Here is a 20,408-nt window from a genome sequence, read left to right as displayed (position 1 = left end):
CGAAACGGGTGGCAAATTGGCAGATTGTAGACAAATTTGACACTTGTAACAATTTCAATAAAGCATGATTTAAAGTATTTTTTTTATGTGACAAAACAGTGATGTCCAATATTTAGTGATCGTAATAGTACCTATAAACCATTCACGATTATTTCAAATTCGGACTATCTATGAAAATTTGACATTTTAGTTGGCAGCATTGTGATTTGTTTTAATAAATCTATTTTAGGTTATAATTCAACCGAACACTGCTCCCAAGTTGTTACATTTTTTAAATAATTGAACGCATTAGGAACAATAATCGTAAAATTGTAATTGAAATGAAACATACATATTTGTAAGGCAGTTCTGGGTAAATTCTTATTAACTAAATTATTGACGGAATTGACAACAATGCGAATATTTAAAAACGAAACGTCATATGACAGGACCTGACGCCAATCTAACAAAAAAATATCGCGGCCTCCTGCGTGTTTAAAATAATCGTGAACGGCATATATTTCCATTTGTTTTATTGTCATTATTGACAACAGACATAAATTTCAAATTCAAACGTCTTGGCTTTTGTCATCTTTTATTGATTAAATGGTTTTCTCGTTAGAACATGACATAAAAGTACCTAGATTGATTGCCAACTTAAACAATAATTGTTTCTCACGCAGTACAAAATCATCAAAAAGAAAACAAATCAGAGCAGGCGTTGCAAATTATTATCAATCATGTCGTAGCGGATCATATGCAAATACCCGTTCAATGCAAAGGCGTAGACAATTTGTGGTCTCAAACGCTACTATAATAAATCATACCTCAAGAATTTTAGACGTTATAGAACTGATAAGTAGATTTTTCGGTGAAATGTCAAACAAACGTCAGTTTTAAAGCAACGGTACTGATGTTAACCTTGAAAATAGTTTTCGATTTCGGCAAAGTTTACAGACTATTGAAGATAATGCATTAATGATTAACAATTAATTAATAATAAATTTTTTGAGAGGTAGACAATCAATAAAACAACTGTGTATAACAAGTATACATATGTGATATGTGTAGGTAGGTACGATTAACCTAAGAGAAACGTTTTGATAAAACAAAATATGAGGTTGCAGTCTTGATTTGTTTTCTTGTTGATCACTCAATATAATGGGCATTATATTCCATTGGCATTTCGAAATGAATTTGAAGTTCCACCCTGAAGAAATTCGAAAAATCAATTCACAACGCCGCCGCCGTCAAAATTGTATGGAATGAAGTCCAAATAATAGGCTGTCGATTTAATATTAGTCGAGCATAATGGAGGAAATTTCAAAAGTTGGGACTATCTAAATATTATAAGGGGAGAACCAAAGCTGGAAAATAAATTGGATACTGTTTTGGCCTTATTTTTTTGGGTAAGAAAATTTCTTATTACTTCATTTTGTACAATTTTATTTCACTAAGATATATTTTTTAAAGTGTTGGTTGACTGTTTAGTATTTGAGTAGAATGAGATCAGGTCACGTAACCAGCAACCAGAAAAATTCCTAGGTTATTTGGTCGAAACTTATACTTATATTGAAGATGATGCTTTCCATTTCCACCAAAAATCTGGACTTCGAAATCAGCTTGCAGCAGAAGAACCACAAACGCATGCGAATCATTGCTCACTTGAATAAATGTTTCAATTTTAGCCACCCCAATATATTTGTATTTTTTAAAACCATTCAAAATTATCAATGTGAAATTTATACTGGGTGTCCCAAAATTCGCGGAACAACTCTGTGGGGCAATGTCAAATTATGTTAGAGAATTATGAAAAAAATTATAAAAAAATTCTACGTCTTATAGATTTGAAGATACGGGGGCTCAAAAGGTGCAGCTTTGATCTCGTTTATTTTAAAGGTTAAAAAAGATTTTGCCTATTTGTTTTTTACTAGCCAATGCCGTAATTATTATCACCTTTTCCAAGAAATGATTTTATGTCGGTTTTGTCTCAAATAACGTATGGCAACATGGCTTCGATTTTTCTTTCTTATTTCCATGGATACAACAAAAATGAAATATTTGCAGACTATTAGGATACATACAGGGTGATTCATATAGTATCATACAAAATTTAACGGGTGGTAGATTCCAACCTCTAAACACTCTTACAAAAATGTCTAGGTTCTAAGGTTAAAATTGTTGAAGATAAAGCATGTTGAAGAGTATATACTTGGTCCAGGGAAAATAAGTCTCCCCCCCCCCCCGCCAATGTTTTCTTTTTCTGTTACGGAAATGCGACCAAGGATGCACGCGCTCGACAAGTCAAACGGCCAATTATTTTTTCAACGGTGACACATTTATTCTATTTACCTGGTTAATTTGGTCAGTTGGATTTAAAACTGGTATTGTTTTCATACTTTAATTTTGTCGCGTGTCATTCTCACAGAGTCGGATTCAGAATCAGGCATTAGTGCGAGTCGGTATATATTATGTATATCTCGTAATTCTCGTATGTATCTCGTTTATCGGTTTATCATTCCGAATGATGTTAGGAATAGTTATTTGTGCAACGAGATAGGAAAAGTGACTTTTTTCCGTACGAGATGCGGGATTTTTAATAGTCGAGTTTAGTAGTCGAGATTAAAAACGCGTCGAGTATGGAAAAAAACACTTTTCCTTCGTGTTGCACACATAATTTTTTCTAATGAGGTAGAGAAAACCCTTACCTCTTGAGGATTTATTGAAAATTTTGGATACAAAATTCGAATAATCGAGTAGCTCATTTTGGTCGTTATGGAATCAATGTAAACACAAATTTTCACATTAGAAAAATTTGCGAGTTCGTTTAGTTGTGAGTGTATTTGCGATTAAAAATGTCCGAAGATGCTGAATTTGTTAGCTCGGACGTAGAAGAATCAGCAGCATTAGCAGTCAATGAGTTATTACCCGTGAAATCGCGGAAAAAATATGATAAAGCTTACCAACAATTTGAGGATTGGTGCCGTGAAAAGCGAGTGCGTGATATTACTGAAGAAGTTCTACTGGCCTATTTTGAGCAAAAATCAAGAAAACTCAAAGGCTCGACATTATGGAGCCTTTTCTCGATGCTGAGGTCTACAATCCAATTAAAGAAAAATATAGAAATCAAGAAATATGCAAGCCTGATAACGTTCATCAAAAGAAAATCAACCGGTCAGGTTTCGAAAAAATCCAACATTTTTACCAAGCAGGAGATAGAAAAGTTCCTAAGGGAAGCGGATAATGGCACTTATTTAATGATGAAGGTAAAGGTGACTTTTATGTAATTCAAAAAATAACTGTTTTACTCTTTAAAGGTGATGTTGATAATCGGGATCAGCGGGGCATGCCGTCGCGAGGAATTGACTTTTCTTGACGTGAAGAACATTACAGACAAGGGGTCTTATATCATTATCCAGATTCCAGACACTAAAACAAACGTCAGGCGAGAATTTACAATATCACCAGGTAATTTTGAAGGTTTGGATTTATTAGAAATATTCAGGACATACTTTGTTACTTTGTTTGTTAAAAGAATGCAATAATGTTGTAATACATATTTATAATAAATAATATAATTGCTGGTTTTCATTTGTTTTACTTTTCCTAACTAGGTAGGAAAAGTAGTACTTTTCCTAACCGAAATGAATGTGGAAATGTAACAGTTTTCGATACCGAATTAGAAAAATGATATTTCCAAAGTATAATCGACTGATCGATTATTTGGTTGTAATAATGTTTAAATTATTATTAGCTTAAACCAATAAAAAAAAAAGTGGTTCATAAGCTAAATCAGTGGTTCCCTAGACTTCAGTTCATTATTGTAGTTAGTCAGTGATGGAGTGATGTGCAAATGCATGTTGACGTACAGAAAACTGAATAGGTCGTGCATATAGCTTTTTTCTAACACTAATATCTTATACTGTTTCTATGGTGCATTTGAGCTCACACCTTATGTTTCCCATAAAATACGCTTTTCTCTATAAGACACGTCGTCAATAGCGACGTATCTTATAGAGTCATAAAATACGCTCACACATATTATTCAAGTAACGTTTTATTCATCATTTTTACAGTAATTATCACAAAAGTGAAAAGTACAATTATTAAATTGGAACTACCACATTAGCTTCGTGCTTTTGTTCCTAACACCTTCTTCTTTAACTTCTGCTGTTTCATCCAGTGCAAGTGCCTGGCCATCGAAAACTGGGAATCTTTACATTTTCTTCAAATGATTCTTGCCGTAATGTGAATTAACTTTTAATGGAGTTCTGCACACTTACCTCATATGGGACGAGTGCGCCAATGCTCTTATAAAACGAGTTTTTTATGTTATTTTTTCGAATTTGCACCCTTGTTTTAATTTTTAAATAAAAAAATTAAAATTCCAAATTCTAGGGAATTTTGTATTAATTGGTAATTCAAGGTAACGGATGGAACTACATCTGCAGCAGATGTTAAAAAGTAGAGTTTGAACGTTAATATTGGAAGTTTTTTGGTGTAAATGACAATAATACACTGGAATATTGATAAAAAAATTCTTAGAGATCTATTGAACTACGAGTGCTTTAATAGATAGCCATAAACGACTTCAAATTAAATACAATAATAGACCTATTAGAGACGCAAATTCTAAAAAAATATTTTCGCGTCCCCCTTCACTTTTTTCCCAGGCTTAGGACTGGCAGAAAAAAAATATTTGCTGGCATGTTTCTCCCCACCGTTTTCTGCACATCATGAAATTCAATACTAGGATTATTAGGTATATTCAGATTCTTTAAAAGTATCGAATGATCAAAAAGTCTTTTGCCGTGGAACTAACAAGCTGTTTATGAAATCATTTATTTCAATTAAGTACTTTTGACATTTACTTGACAACTTTCAAGTTAGCAGGTTATAATTCAAAATATTTCAAAGAGAACATAAAATCATACTGCAGTAAGGGAAATCGTGGTGAAAATGGTAATTGGGTTTATTGGCCTCGTTTAGTTTAAATGAGTTCCGTGCGTCCGTGACAGATTAGTGCTACTTTGAAGTACAATAAAAACTACGGGCATTAGAAGTAAATACTTCTATAGATGGTTTTTACATTTCATTGCTATCGAGATCCAAAGACTTTTTAATCGTACGATACTTCAAAATTTTTCAATTGTTTTAAGGATGCTATAGGGTTTCTTATGCGCTGTCTTAGTTCTTCAGTACTATTAGGCAAGTCTTCACTATAAACAACGTACTTTAGGCGGCCCCACAAGTAGAACTCCAAAATTGTTAAATCTGCAGTCTGCACTCCTCGGGGGCCAAATTTCTCCCAGTCCAGTTTTCACCAAATTGAAGATTCAGCCAGTTGGTAACAATCCTAAAGTCCGGCCAACGAACAGATATACATAGTAATAAAAAAAAGGGGATGTGGTCTAGTTGCGCAGAACAATATAGGCCGAAACCTGTTTCACAATGAAGCAGGTTCTTTGCCATTTGTCATTGTTACAAGAATGTGATATAGTTAATAGACTGAGAAAAATGTAGCATTAATTGACGTGCACATCTTCTCCAAACATGAACACGTGGTCAAACTGCCCAAGCGAGTTTAAAACTAATGAAATGCCGTCAAGTAATTTTTGTGGATGTACATCAGGCTTTCAAAAATCTGCACACGTTTTGAATAAGCCAATTTGAAACTGCTATTTAAAATACGCGAGCACTAGGGGGCGGTAACCGAGTACTGTGGCCAAGCGCCTAGCGCGCCACTTTACATTCGGGAGGTCCCGGGTTCTAACCCCGGTGCCGCCTGACCAGGTGTGGGTTTTTTTCAGAGGTTTCCCCACACCATCACATCGTGGTATGTCTCATATCACAGATAAGGCGAATGCTGGGTCAGTATCAACCTCTCAGTACCTACCACCTTCCTTCCGCACCCATCCTCACCGTACCCATCCCGAATCTTCCCGTCAGTGTGGCTGAAAAGGCTCTAGAAAGCCTCAGCAGCCTTTCGGGGGGGAATAAAAGATGTACCGTTTCCTTTTTTTTCCTAGGGGGCGGTAGCAGTGTGCCGGGCAACATCTTGCTGAAAATACATGGTTTCCAGACATGCCCTTGGTAAACCATCAAGGCTATCGTTCAAAAAAAAATCCAGCCTATCTAAGTAAAGTCTGTTTCAATTCTAAATTTCCACCACTTGTTGAATTATGTTGGCAAAATAAAAATATTTCTAAATTGGGGATTGTTATAACCAAAGTTGGCAATATAATTATTTTATAAACATGATTCGAAAACAACGTAATTTACTTGACGCTAAAATGAAAAATGTCCTAGTAAAATGTTTAGAAGGAATAAAAAGGTTGGCACCCGAGTTGAAATATCTTGAGTTGTAAAAACGGAAATTGAGCGACCCACAGTGGGACGAATGGCCTATTTCGCTGGCCAAAACTCGAAAACTGAATGTATCGCTCTGAAAATATGTACTGTAAAATTTTCGGGGTTTCTGATTACGAGTTTGATATCAGATTTATCTGATTCAAAATGGCGGATGTATTTTGAAAAAAAATTAAGTTATTGTCGTGAAAGGATATACTGTAAGCTTTTCGAGGTCACTGATTGATTACGAATGTGATATTAGATTTATCAAATTCAAAATGGCGGACCCAAAATGGCGGATATATTAAAAAAAAATTAAGTTATTGTCATAAAAGTATGTACTATAAGCTTTTCGGGGTCGCTGATTACGAACTTGATATCAGATTTGTCAAATTCAAAATGGCAGACCCAAAATGGCGGACTTATTGTGAAAAAAAAATGTTATTGTCCTGAAAGCATGTACTATAAGCTTTTCGGAGTCGCTGCTTACAAATCTGATATCAAATTTATCAAATTCAAGATGGCGGATCCAAAATGGCGGACGTATTTTGAAAAAAAAATAGTTATGCCTCTGAAAGTATGTAGATACTACATGGTTTTCGGGGTCGCTGATTACGAATTTGAGATCAAATTTATCAAATTCAAAATGGAATCGTATTTATTAATAACCAGTGAACAATTTTAAATGAAAACGAAAATAATAGAAGCGAAATAAACATGTGCTAACTTCGATAGAGACGTTTTGTTCAAGTCATTTTTAATTTTTTGTGTAAAAAACATGCAGAGTTCGAGGAGCATTATTCCATCTCATCTCATTTTCATTTTCGATATAAGAGGCTGCAACAATTTGTCCTTTGAGTTTTGGGAAATCAAGAAACGACCTTTTATTTTTGAAAATTTATTTTCAAGAATTTCTAGTTGTTTTTTAATGTAGAACTCCATTTATCAGGTACGGAGATTATAACCATGAGGTTTACCTAGACCCATGGCGGTAATCATAGAGCTGACGGAGCAGGCCAATGTTTGCCGCCCAAGACTGTAACTTTTAAATAGGCAACTTTAGGCAATGCGCACTTTAATATTAAAAAAATATACACTTTAATGAACATGTGCATGTAAAATGTATCCCGGCATGAAACAAACAAATGGATGTGAATTGCAGTCCTACAGTTAGCGTTGATCTTGCTGATCGATTTCCGTTTTATAAAATCAAAATCGTCCACGTTGTTTTTACACCATGATCACTTGAATTTTATGTTAGAAACACGGCAGCGGGTGTCGCGCTATGCCTCTATGCCTCTACCAACGCAAAACAGTACTAAACAGTAGAATTTCTGCACTGGACCACCGCACAAAAACGTGCTAGCAATATCCCACCGTACAGAACGGCCGCTCCCGATAATACGGTGGCATATTTTCACGAAGCGGTAAGGCCTAACGTTCTGGAGGAAAATACTGGCATTTAGAAGCACGCCCCCGTTTTTTTATGATGTCATTTGCCGTCAAATTACGGCCGCTATTTTACGGTACCGTTTTGTAGGAAACCGAAGCTTAAGGGGACCCTTTTTAACGCCTACTCAGCCGGTCGCAAACGAGTTCCTCCACGCGGTCAAATTTTTGCAGGGCTCTACCTTTTTGATCCTTATCGGCAAACGAATTCCTCCAAGTACCTGTAATCGGATTAGAGACCGGCGGCGACGGTCCATCTGGACTGGCCATTAGCCACCAGTTAAGATTTAGTAAAATGTTTAATTTTTTCCAATATTTTCAATAAGGTAGGTACCCCTACCCACCCCACTTAAAATTAAGGATAAGTATATAACACTTAGTATCAATTTTTCTTGTGACAAGTTAACATTCTGTCTCTGCGAACAATGAATGTTCAAAAAATTATTTACAGTGAAAAAGGAAACCCTTTATTGGTTATTAATGGTGCAAAATTTGTTAAAGCTAGTGTGATAAAAGATGGAAAAACACGCTGGAGGTGCACAGAAAAGTTTTGAGAAAGAATAAATACTTTGAAGTGTACCTGCTTTGCCATGTCATTTTCCTGAAATTAGCCCGTCCCTGATAATCCTCTACATTTCGCTACCTGTCCTGACATCCACCTTCGTACCTGCATTTGGAGGAACTCGTTTGCCCCGACTCAGCCCAGGATTTCATTTGAACGCATGATACAACCTGACTCATTTTTTAACCAGTGTTGCCAGTTCTATTTCTAACGAAGAATGCAGTGTTCATGGAAATTTAGAATTGAGACAGACGATTTGCTGGAAACTCCCCGGGTATTACGGCCACCGTATACAATTAGCGAGCGGACATAGGGGCAATATTCCAGTGCAGGATATTAGATTTAGGGCGTAGTTTTTTTTTTGGGTAAAGCAGTAAGGTGGTGGAAGATTAAGACAGTTTTTAGATTTAGTTTCTAGATTTAAGCGGATAATTTTTAGGCTAAGGTTAGCGAGAGTGTAGTTTTAGGCCACTAGAAGTTGGGAGGGGGTACATGATCAGGTGGTTAATGGTAGCGATAATTTAGATTTAGATTGTTCAACGTAGGGTATATTAGCAGTGGTGTTAATAGGTGTAAATATGTTGTCTATTTAGTTTAATTTTCTCTATCTCTGGACGCGGCAATACTGGCTGACCAATTCCCTGGGTGTGCGGTTGTCGGTTCTTGACGAAACGTTTGAATAGTACCTACAGAAGAGTCAAAAACTATCCCAAAACGTTCTGCTAGAGTTTTGCATTCCCTCAATTACTTCTCGATTAGTACTATGTATATCCAAAAAACCAGTACCTCCGGTTAGAAAAATGATTCGGTGCTTGAAGAAGATTTTGATTTTATTCTGTTCTGTCGTCCCAGTTACACCAACAATGTAGTTTAGGGCTGATTCACTGCTATACATATTGTTCCGTGGTTCAAAGATCATGCTCCTGTACACGTAGACATGTGATTTTAAATTGTTTACTACATATCTCTAATTTCACTCAGAAGAAAACTGAAGAGAAGTGTTCCAGAACTTCTTTCATTTAACGAGAAAGATTTTTTTTACAACAGCCTTTTCCCTCATTCATTAACACATGGTTCAATTGACATCTCATAAAACCATAATAGTTTACTACATAATTCTAAGTGACAAATATTTTGCAAGACTTTATTTTTAAGCAGTACTGAAATATAAACAAATTCATAGCGGAAGTGAAGGTCGGATCACGACAAAAATAAGAATTTCTTTTTATTTGTCAGTCATTCCATTTTTGACGCAGCTGCACGTTTCCTAAAAGTTTCCATGCAAAGAACTGGCAACATACATCATAAACTTGTAGAGCGAGTACCAGAACAACGCAACAACTGCATAATGGACAACAAACATGATTTTAAGTTTCTTCTTTGCTTTAGGAATCGTGTCTGGTGTTTCTTTAAGTAAGTACATTCTAGCACCCAAGGTACTATCTTGACCGTATTTGACCCAATCTACATCTTCCATACTAAATTTGAACATTTTCTTATCTTCCTTTCCCATCTGGTCCCACAATTCCAAAACATTATCCTGCTCGAAGGACCAACTGCCCATCGAGAAATACGAGAGCAAATCCATCGTTTTGTCCAGTCGCCGATAATTCTTGGCAGCTCTGAGAAAAATCACTGTCAAACGAAAGACAAGTTTTAACAGTTACAAATTACATAGTTGCTTTTCCCACACAGACGAGGACAAAATCGACAAAATACGCCACCACAGTGTGCAAGAAAAATACACAAATCTTGTGCCAGAGCTCATTCTCTCTAAATTTGAAACACAGGTACCACACGATTTTTTCCGACGGGAACTCCCAATAAGGCGGTTCCATGATTTCCAAGAATCTCCCTGAAAAAAATTGTGAGTGGGTTTCGACAGTTCAAACAGAGTAGTACCCCAAGTTATCATGTTTTTGTTGTGACCGGTGTAGTTGTATATTGTGGTAGTACCGGATCGGTGCGCCTTCCACGCAGCTGCCAAGATGCAGTTTGCAACATAATCAACCGGTACAAACTGAGCTCGATTGTTCTTTTTGGCGTGCATACTTCGCAAGATCCCCAAACCTGCTATTAGTGCTAACCCAGTCACCCCGTTCACATTGTCAATCCATCCAGGTACCGGTTCTTCGATAGTACTGGTCACTAGAACACATGGATAACAGATTTTTAGAGTGGAGGGTTTGAAAATTACCGATAGCTGGACGCACTATCGCCTTGGGTACTTGCAGACTGGTCTTCACCAAGTCCTCGGTGATGCACTTGGTGTAAACGTAAGTGTTCGGGTACTCGCCTAGCAATCTAGAAAGTTGGAATTAAAAAAGTGTGACAGCTTGGATCGCTAGAACCGACTTGGGTGTAATCGCTTGCAGAGTATTGTCGTCAAGATCGTCTACCAAAGCCAACAAATTCTCAGATTTCATGGGTGGAGTGTAGAAGCGCTCCTCGATGTGCGAGTTGACACAATTGGAAAACACGGTAGAAACGTGTACAAAAACCTTGAATTGGTACTACAAGAACAGTTGAAACGTTTTCGAACTTACCTTCAAATTTTGCATCTCCTTTGCCAACTCCAAGACATCCCTAGTTGCTCTAACATTGTGCAAGGCTTCTTTGAGGGTTTGATCGAACTTGACGTTAGCTGCGGCGTGGATGACACAAGTAGTTTCTTTCTTCAGAAGCTCCGCATCCTGGATGCCGAGGTCCAAGTGTGGTTTTTGACAGTCTCCACTGATCAAGAACACTTTCTCGGACAAGTTTTTACTCTTGATCAGGTCGAAACACTTGAAGGAGGGATTTAACCGGAGCTAGAACTCCACAAGACACTTACGGCATATTCGAAGAGTTCCTCCAAACGTTCTTTGGCAGATTTGTCCTTTTTGGGTCGCACCAAAACGTAGATTTTGTTGAGGTCCCAACATCGTCTCAACAGTTTTTCTATCAGGATTTTCCCCAAGAAACCCGTTTCTCCCGTCAGGAAGATCGTCAGGTCCTTGTAGAACTCTCCAATTTGGGCTTCCGACGACATTGTTGACCTACCACTGAAAGACGATCAAGTGCCATTCTAACCGAAAAACAAAGGATTTATGCAATTGAACTTTACGTAATTTGGTCGACCGTGTGCAAGGAAAACATATTTTTCGACTTTGACGACTGACCTAAGGGTTAAGCATATAAAACTGTGACAATCTATAATTTACAATAGCTTTGTTGGTAGTTAATTTGTTGTAAATTTTTTGACTTCTTAATAGACCTGAGCAGCAATAACATTTCCATACGAGACAAGGTGACTCTTTGACACTTTTTAACCTAATGTTTCAACACAAAAATGGTTTCGTCTGGATAAAATACAGTGTCATCTTCGATTTGTTAATTACGAGTGAGAGACTGATGTTTGCAATGTGCCAGGTAAGGGATAGTACTTTAAAGCAGAAAATCTGAAAATATCATGTAGGCTAAATTGCGCTCTATAAGCAACAACGCCTTCCCGCCATGAAATCTTTTGGACGAACTGGAATCTGTCAGCGCTTCCACGTTAACTTTGCAAATGTATTGTGGGTTGCGTTTTCAATTCCGTGGGGCACATTATCGCTCGTGAAATACTCTATATAAAATACGGTTTTTCTATTTTCATTGCAAACCCTGTCCGTCGACATATCTTAATTTGAGTAGAAATAAGTACAGTTAGGGGGTTTTAAGGAACAAGTAATTAAAACAATTCTCCGTACCAAACTGTATCTACCCGAATATTTTGTCATTGTCGAAAATTTTAATAACGAAACATACAATAAATACATCATGTAAAGGAATAAATCATTGTCATTGTTGCGAAAGTGTTTATACATATTTGAATGTAAACAGTTTGTTTGCTACTTATGCAGTTAGAACAGCAACTAATATCTTGCTCGAAACAGTCTTTAAAACAACTCCTTTATATTTTTAATTAACTGGGAGCTACTTAATTAACACTTTGAAAAATGGAAAACATGGATTGAATTGCAAAGTTACAAATGTGTCAAATGTCACATTTACAAGTCCAGAAGAGACCTCAAATCAATACATATACCATTAATCAAAACAGAGTACTACAGTCGCGGACAGAAAAAGTAGGACGTCTTTTTAAGAAATTTAGCTAAAATTGAGTTGAGTAAACCGGGCTTACTATGATAAATAAATAAATATTACATTAGCGAAAAAAAATTGTCCTAATTTTTTCTGACCGCGACTGTACCTCAAGTAAGTTTGCTTTTATGTTGATCATGGTAATTATACATCGTTGCGGTACCAACGTAATCAACCGATACTAACGGGGCAGGATTATTTTTCTTCGCGTACATACAGTACAGTCATTATAAATTATTGTCCCATCGTAGTAGGCGTCGGTGCCGCAAGCTTCATAACATGACGGTGACTAGCATCGCGATAGGTAGCGCTGCTGGCGGTAGTAGAAATTTGTCAACTAGTTTGTCTAACGCTGCGAAGCTAGCGGCACATCCAAAATTTGTGTGGGTTTTCAAAGCCAACTACGATGGGACAATCATTTATAATGATCCTGTATTTCGAAGGATTGCCTAAACTGCCACTAATACTATTCCAATCACTCCGTACAAATTGCCTACCCATTAAGGAACCAGTTTTTAGATGGTAGTACCAATCACTAAACCAAATTAGTTTCAGCTTTTGGGAGCGGTCTTCATTAATTTCTCAATGGTGCATCCATTTGGTGTAGATATATGTAGGTAAAATTGGAATTGCGTAACAATTATTGCTAGAATCGACTGAGACGTGATCGCTTAGAAAGTGTTGTTGTGGAAATCGTTCACTAAAGCCAACAAATTCTTAGATACGAGAACAATTCAAGCGTTTTTGAACTTACTTTCAAATTTTCCCTCTGGTTTGCCAACGCCAAGACGACTCCAATTGTTCTGACGTTCTTTGATGCTTCCTTGAGATTTTGATCGATCTGATGTTAGCTGCGCGGATGACCCAAATGTTTTTCTTTTCAATTCTTCCCCACCGAACGGTGTGCTTCCGGAACCCCACGCCAGGGGTAGGAAAAAGGAGGAAAAAGAGGATGAGGGTGGGGATTAAGAGAAGAGGCGATGGTGCACGGGCGAGGCGGTTTGGAGACCCCACATACGGTAGGTTTTTTTTGCCATTCAACGTTTAACTTTCCGTTAAAAATAAAGCAATAGGGTCAATAAAAAACTGCGAACAAGAGATTCCTGAAGATGTCGGGATGGTCGCAGAGGATGCGAGCTCATTGTTGTTGCTTGTGAAATCGCGCATCAGGTACGATAAAGCATATGCTGATTTCACATCAGGAGAATCTTAAAGGATAAGTCGATAAGTGATCCTTGCGCATGTTCAGGAGTTATCACAATCCTCTGCGCCGTCTTCCTTGTCGACCATTGTGTCGATGTTCAAAGCTTCCTTGCAAATAAAGGAAAAATTGACATTTCTCTGCACGTGACACTGATTAATATACATATAATCTACAGTGTGGAAACTACTTATGGAATAAATTCAGTAATTTCAAAACTAATGACATTTGTCGAAAACGTTGAATGCTTATTTTAAGTAGCTTCACTTGTTCATGAAGTTATCCATTTTTGAGCTATGACGTCACACAATTTTTTTTTAAATGACAACCCCTACTTTTTTCTTCTCTTTCTGATAGACCTTCTTACTAGCTAAACGATGAATGAAAAAAATTGGTACCTAACATATCAATTTTTTTTGAAAAAATGACAAATTTTACTTCAAAAATTTATTTATTTTTTTTTTTTTTTTTCAAACGTGAAAAGTATATTATAACATAATTACATAAACATTTTTGTTTTATAATACAAAAATTTCCGATAATATTGCGGAATCTGGAAAAGTGCCCCGAATGCTTGCAGCGTTTCCACGTTGAATGGCAAGGGAAATCCTCTCGAAAAGGAATTTCTTTGATTTTGAATCGCCTGATTCCGCGATAAGTCGGTTTCCGATGACATTAATGAAATCGATGGCTTCTTTGCACCAAGGGCCTAAGGTTTCAAATGCTAAACCTTTAAACACGTAGTTTGACGAAATGATTGAACTATATTTGCTATGTTTGCGTTTGCAAGCCATTTCAGCGGCAAAACCTGAGACTTCAGATGATTTCAATACGTAACTGTCTGCAAGTGTATCTACAACAGTAACGTCCCAAACCAAAGGTTGACCTTTAATCCACGGTACTAAAGTCATCCCATCTGGGCGTTTTCCGTCATCCCGAGACAGTCCGTTTGGTTCTAAAGTTGAATTCACATGAATTGAAGTTAAAGACCGATTGATAATGGAATTAATTTCAGTGTGTCTTGAAAATCTACCACTGCTTTTGAAACAACTTAGACCGTGGGTGCCAATTTCGTCAACTTTGCAAATATGAGGTGTACAAAGATTACAACCCAATCTTAAACCAATACAAACTTGGAAGGAAGTGTTATCTAAAAGAGTACCAATATTAGGAGAAGGTATTGCATGTAACCAAGATCCTGATTCTCTGCATTGCAAAGCTTTAAAACGAGCCAAGTCTCTAGATGAATTAAAGATTAAGTCATTGGCAATTATTCCTTTGATATTAATATTATCCCAATTCTTCTGAAATTGTGGAATTGTTGGTATTTCGTTCTCATTTGCTACACCCCAGGCTGCTAAAGCTTCATCATAATGGTGAATATTAAGCTCATTATCCTTTGAGTTTAGTAATAAAGAAACAAGCTTTTTAACCCCATTAACTGAAGATAGGAAAGCAGGGAGGCAAATATCGGAAATGCGACGAATTCCCAGACCACCAAATCTAATCGGTAAAGTGGACTGACGCCATTGTAAATCAGTTAAACGTAAATTAAGTATTCTCTCTAAACAAGACTTTAAAGAAGAATCAATTGAATTAACATAATTAGAAAATTTCCAAAATGGAGTTGTTCTTAATAAAAAATTAAATTTTGGTATGAAAAGACAGTTTTTGATTAAAGTATAAGCCACGTGTCTGTTAAGGAGTTCAGCTTTGTTTAAAAGATTTTCAACTGTAATTAAAGTTTTTTCGACGGTGTTTTTGAAACCTTGGTCAAAGATTGGAGAGCCTAAAAGAGATAAACTTTCTCGGTCACAGATTTTAATGCCTGGTGCTAAATTTTGAAATTCCTTTATGACTTTTAAATCTGTGTCTCCAGAACAGCAAAAGATCTCGCATTTGTTAAAGTTTAATTCAAGGCCAATTTCCTGAGATAAATTTATAACTTTCTTAAAGTCGGATAAAACTACTTCTGGGTAATCCGCTAAGGTTCCATCATCTAAATACCATATATTCATTTGAGAATCCAAAGATAAAATAATTGGTTGAATGGCAAGACTAAAAATCATGGGACCGCAGGGATCTCCTTGCTGAGCTCCAACAGAAGAAGAAATTAAATGATCACCAAAAAATAAAGTTGAAGGATTCCTATAGCATTGATAAAGATAAGCGTAAAGAAGTGGGGTATGACATTGGACTTCTTTCAGAATACAATCCCGTTCGACTGAGTTAAAGGCATTTTTGAAATCTAATTTAAGAAGAACTTTGCCACGGTTTTGATCGTTATTAACAAAGGTTCGTGTGGTATGAATTGCTGCTTCGCATCCTAGTTTAGTTGCAACTCCAAGTTGGTGTGGAGATAAATACGAATTTACAATATTTCGACTTTGAAAACAGGCTAGCTTTGAGGTCAATCTTCGCAAACAGTTTCCGATAGCGATCGGTCTAATTCCTCCATCTTTTTTGTTAAGGGCACATAAAGACGCACCATACAATAAATGGCAGATTTCTGAAGGAAGTTGCCCAGATAATAAAAAATTGGACAGTTTGGTTAAAGCTCTTAGTGCCTTCTGACCTGCTTCACCCGCTGACAAAGATATGATATCTTTCAAGTATTGTGGTCTCATGCCATCTAAACCTGGTGAAGAACCGGCAGGAAATGAATTGACAGCTTCTCGAACGTTTTGCTCATTGACTATTAAACTAATGTCTCCTGGTTTGAAAGGGTCTGGGAAAAAAAGTTCGCGAGATGGTGAAGGATGTTTTTTTTTAAGTTCTTCAGCAACATCTTCGTTGAATGAAGCTAATGAGTCATCCGAGGACAATAATTTAACAGCTCCTCTGATATCAAAATCGGCTACTTTTGCTTCTACTTTCTTAGCTAATGATAAATTTGTACGTTTCTTAGAACCAGTTCGTATTTGAGGTACTTCAAAATTAGAAAGATTTTCTTTTATATGCTTATTCAACGACTTATCAGATTTCTCTGCTACATTGAAAGCTCTATACGAAAAAAGCAAAAGATTCTCAAAGGATGATAATGATTTGGTCGAAAGACAATTATTAATAATGGAACTTAATTTATCTGCAGCTAAATGTCTGCAAGCTTTTGGAATTCTTCTAATAGTTGGTAACTGAAGTTTCAAATTAATTAGCAATTTTGTTATTGAATCGGTTGAAGAAGAAGTAGAAAAAGTTGATAGATTATTATCGACTTGATACTTATCTACGTGAATTTTCAATCTGTTGTTATCCTTAAATGATTTTCCAGGACATAGAGTACAACGTAATCGTTGAGATCCATCAGGTTGACTATCTTGTGATCCGGATTGTTTCTCATAGTCCATGGAAGTAGGTAGAGATTGATGGATTGTTTCATTTTTCTTTCTTGTTTTATCAATTTTTGAGGAAAATGATTCACACAAAAAAGATTGTCCCATTAGTCCATGGATTCTTGTTCTATGAATTTTAAGACCCTTTTCATTTTTAAGGTTCCTGTTGCACTCTTCACATTGAAAAACTAATTTATCTTCATAAATTGTATTTTGACATTTCTTGACATTTCCGAATTTTTCGTCAAGATTTATATTAACGTTCGAAGGACCTGCGTCGGTTAAATCTTTATCAATAATTTTCCAGTGGGTAGTTCGTAAACGAAATCTTGAGTCTTGAGGATATTTAAATTAAAAAAAACTATCATTTTCGTCAAGAGAAATATTAGATGATGTTGACATAGGCATAATTTAAAAATTATTTTATATGGGTTTATTTAAAATAGAAGATTTATTTGACTAGACCAAACAATTTTGAATATTTACGGCAGAGAATTTGCGCTGAAATAGTACAAATCAGCCCTAAAATTATTGAGCGCAGTGTACAGTGTCGGTGAGCGCCAAATAGTTGGCGGGGGACAAATTCAACATTTGCGTTACATTTTATTGTTAACCTTAGATGTTTGTTTGTTTTTGTTTGAGGTCAGTTAAAATTTTTACATCAAAATTTAAATCAAATTTTTGAAGTAAAATTTGTCGTTTTCTCAAAAAAATTGTTATGTAAGGTACCAATTTTTCTCATTCATCGTTTAGGTAGTAGGAAGGTCTATCAGAAACAGAAGAAAAAAGTAGGGGTTTCCATTTAAAAAAATTGGTGATGACGTCATAACTCAAAAATGGATGACGTCATGAACAAGTGAAGTAACTTAGAATAAGCACTATGAGAAATAAAAATTGACCTGTTTCAGCGTTTTCTACAAATATCATTTGTTTCGACATTACTGAATTTATTCCATAAGTAGTTTCCACACTGTATATAAAAATGAATCGCCGTTCGTTAGTGTCGCTAAAAGTCAAAAACGGCTTGACCGATTTGAATATTTATTTTTTTCTTTTGTTCGTTTTAGTTCAGGGGTGGTTTAAAAAGAAAAAAAAAATCGGAAAAGTTGCCCGGAAAATTGGAAAATTCGGGAAAAACTGAAAGTGCTTTTTTCTGTGGGAACGGCTGGAACGATTTGGCTATTTTTTTTTAATGTTCGTAATAATCCGTATGAGGTCTTTATGTAAAGAAAAATTGGAAAAGTTACCCGGAAAATTGGAAAATTCGGGAAAAACTGAAAGTGCTTTTTTGTGATGGATATGCATATTTTTTTGTTTTTGTTTTGTTCGTTATAGTCGTGAAAAAGTTTTCAGGAAAAAAAAAACGGGACAATTACAAAGGAAATTCGAAAAATTCGGGCAAACTGCAAAAATTATAATTTTTGTACGGTTTCTCGATCATAACTGACGATAGGAACGACATATTTGATTAATTCTTTTTTTTTTTTGTTCGATATGCCCCGGGAAATAACTCAATTGAATGTTAGCAATAGAAAAAAAATTCTGGACGATTTGGAGAAAAATCTGGAAAAACTAAATTAAAATAATTCGGGGAAAACTGAAAGTGCTTTTTTATATGAACTCAAGACCATAACTGAGGATTCGAACGATATGCGGATATGCGTAATTCTTTTTTGGTTTTGTTTGTTAGGGTTTTGGATAAGTTTTCGGAAAAAAAATTCGGGACAATTAAAGGAAAGTCGGAAAATTCGGACAAATTTCAAAAATTATAATTTTTGTATGCACTCTCGATCATCATAACTGACAATAGGAGCTACAGCGTGATCAACAAGGACTGAAGCTGTTGGCAGCAAATGACAGCAAAATATTCCCAAAGTATGAAAATTTTTTGTGCGCCAGTGTTGGCACCCGCTGCAAGTTGTGAATGTCAAAAAATTTAGGTTATGTTACAGGTTGGTACATATATATATATATATAAACTACTATATAGGTAACGTGGATACGAGAGTGAAGCAAAGATCTCGAGATACAAAACGCAGTCCACTTATGCGCAGGCTCGTTTTCTGGAGCAACTGATTGGCGGAGGGTGGAGCTGTTTTTCCCACAATCCGCAGCGCGCAGCAGCAACATCCTATACTTAAATTCCTGCCATGCGCACATTATACAGGTGTCTCAAAAATGGCGCCCAATCTCCTAAGGGTCTTAAAGAATAGAAGTCAGGGAAGGTAAATCTCAATACAAAATTTGATCGGACCAACAGATTTAGTATAACTTGCTCTTAAATATGGTAATTTCAAAGAGATGTATCTCCTTTATTACCAAATTTTACAGCTGAATTATAAATTACTTTACAATGTTATTTTTTCCAAGACCCCTTTTGGTAGTGGAACAACACCGAAGGCCTTCTTTTTAGAGTAATGACCTACCAAAATACGCAAAAATAACAGTGGCAACATTGACCTCAAAGGAGAATTGGTTTAGTTGATTGTGCATACCAACCGATGTTGCCAAATTTGCTTATTTTAAAATGTGTATAACTTAGAAAATAGTCAAAGGAAAAAAAAATTCACAACGAAATTGAACTCAACTCTTCAAATAGTTTAACCCCTCAAGAGATTGGGCGCCATTTTTGAGACACCTGTATATATGGGTTGGTAGTTTTAAAACACGATACGTACAAAACGACCAAAAACAGTATTTATAATTAAGTAATTAGCCATACTTAATTAAATGACCCACTGTTTCGATATTCATAAAACCGACAGGCCGTGCCCGCATGCCCCTCCTGAGAAACAGAAACATGTTTTACTCTCGTGTCAAAAATGGATTACTCCCTAGAATTCGAACTTTTATGGAAATAACGTTTTTCATGTTGTGTGCAACTAGAATTTTCAAAAGTAATTTTGAATGCCTAAGGTTGGTTACTCTGAATTGAGAGATTAAATCCAAATAAATATGCTGCCAGTAACCAAAATTGATTATGAAACGAAAAATCATCTATTACTTAGAGAGAAATTAGTCATTTGCAACTGTTACAATTAACTTGCTGCCTTACATTTTTGGGATATCTTTTGTTTGTCACCAGAAACCACATAGCCTCCAACCTGACCAAATTTATGGCAACCTAGTAACGAATATCCCTAAATCCTAGGGAGTAATCAATTTTTGACACGAGAGTATGTGTTATTATTTTCGAGCTGAAAGGAAAGTCTGCGGGATGCAGGGATTGGATCCGGGAAAATTTGTAAGGGTGGAACTTTAATTTCTTCTTTAAAATGGTTAGGCAACTTCCATGTTACAAGCCTGTAAAGTAAGGAAAAGGAATGACGGGATTTTTAATGGTAAGAATTATTAGGCCCTGCATTAAACGTGCCCAACAAAGAACTTTGGATGCGTGTGTTTTAAATAA

At 36.1% G+C, this 20,408-nt stretch overlaps 1 protein-coding gene and 2 long non-coding RNA genes across 3 annotated transcripts in view; 2 read left to right on the top strand and 1 right to left on the bottom strand.

Moving 5' to 3' along the window:
• Positions 1 to 16,862, top strand: part of LOC138129323 (uncharacterized) — a 41,842-nt gene extending 24,980 nt beyond the window's left edge. The window contains exon 5 of the long non-coding RNA XR_011159188.1: positions 16,852 to 16,862. This is a non-coding gene — a long non-coding RNA (uncharacterized lncRNA). The remainder of the gene's footprint in view (positions 1 to 16,851) is intronic.
• Positions 2,241 to 3,566, top strand: LOC138129807 (uncharacterized). Its single transcript, XR_011159394.1, has 2 exons — positions 2,241 to 3,245; positions 3,297 to 3,566. It is a non-coding gene; the product is annotated as an uncharacterized lncRNA (long non-coding RNA).
• LOC138129866 (fatty acyl-CoA reductase wat-like) lies at positions 9,333 to 12,093 on the bottom strand. Its single transcript, XM_069046173.1, has 7 exons — positions 11,175 to 12,093; positions 10,888 to 11,127; positions 10,697 to 10,842; positions 10,539 to 10,645; positions 10,244 to 10,489; positions 10,016 to 10,196; positions 9,333 to 9,963 (listed from the first exon to the last, which is right to left on the bottom strand). The coding sequence occupies exons 1-7, from the start codon at positions 11,370 to 11,372 to the stop codon at positions 9,609 to 9,611; spliced, it is 1,473 nt and encodes a 490-aa protein (XP_068902274.1). The 5' UTR covers positions 11,373 to 12,093; the 3' UTR covers positions 9,333 to 9,608.
• Positions 16,863 to 20,408: the final 3,546 nt, after the last annotated feature.

Source organism: Tenebrio molitor, chromosome 4 (assembly GCF_963966145.1).
Source record: "Tenebrio molitor chromosome 4, icTenMoli1.1, whole genome shotgun sequence".
Lineage (NCBI taxonomy): Eukaryota > Metazoa > Arthropoda > Insecta > Coleoptera > Tenebrionidae > Tenebrio > Tenebrio molitor.
The sequence above is the reverse complement of the archived record's forward strand: the minus strand, read 5'-3'. Positions and strand labels throughout refer to the sequence as shown.

Bases quoted from the DNA above. Each gene is read 5' to 3' on its own strand.
- LOC138129866 (XM_069046173.1), bottom strand. From the start codon at position 11,372: ATGTCGTCGGAAGCCCAAATTGGAGAGTTCTACAAGGACCTGACGATC. The intron at 10,646-10,696 runs GTCGGTTCTAGC...CCAACTTTCTAG, and splicing joins CTGCAAGCGATTACACCCAA to ATTGCTAGGCGAGTACCCGA. The intron at 10,197-10,243 runs GTACTACTCTGT...AATTTTTTTCAG, and splicing joins CAAAAACATGATAACTTGGG to GGAGATTCTTGGAAATCATG.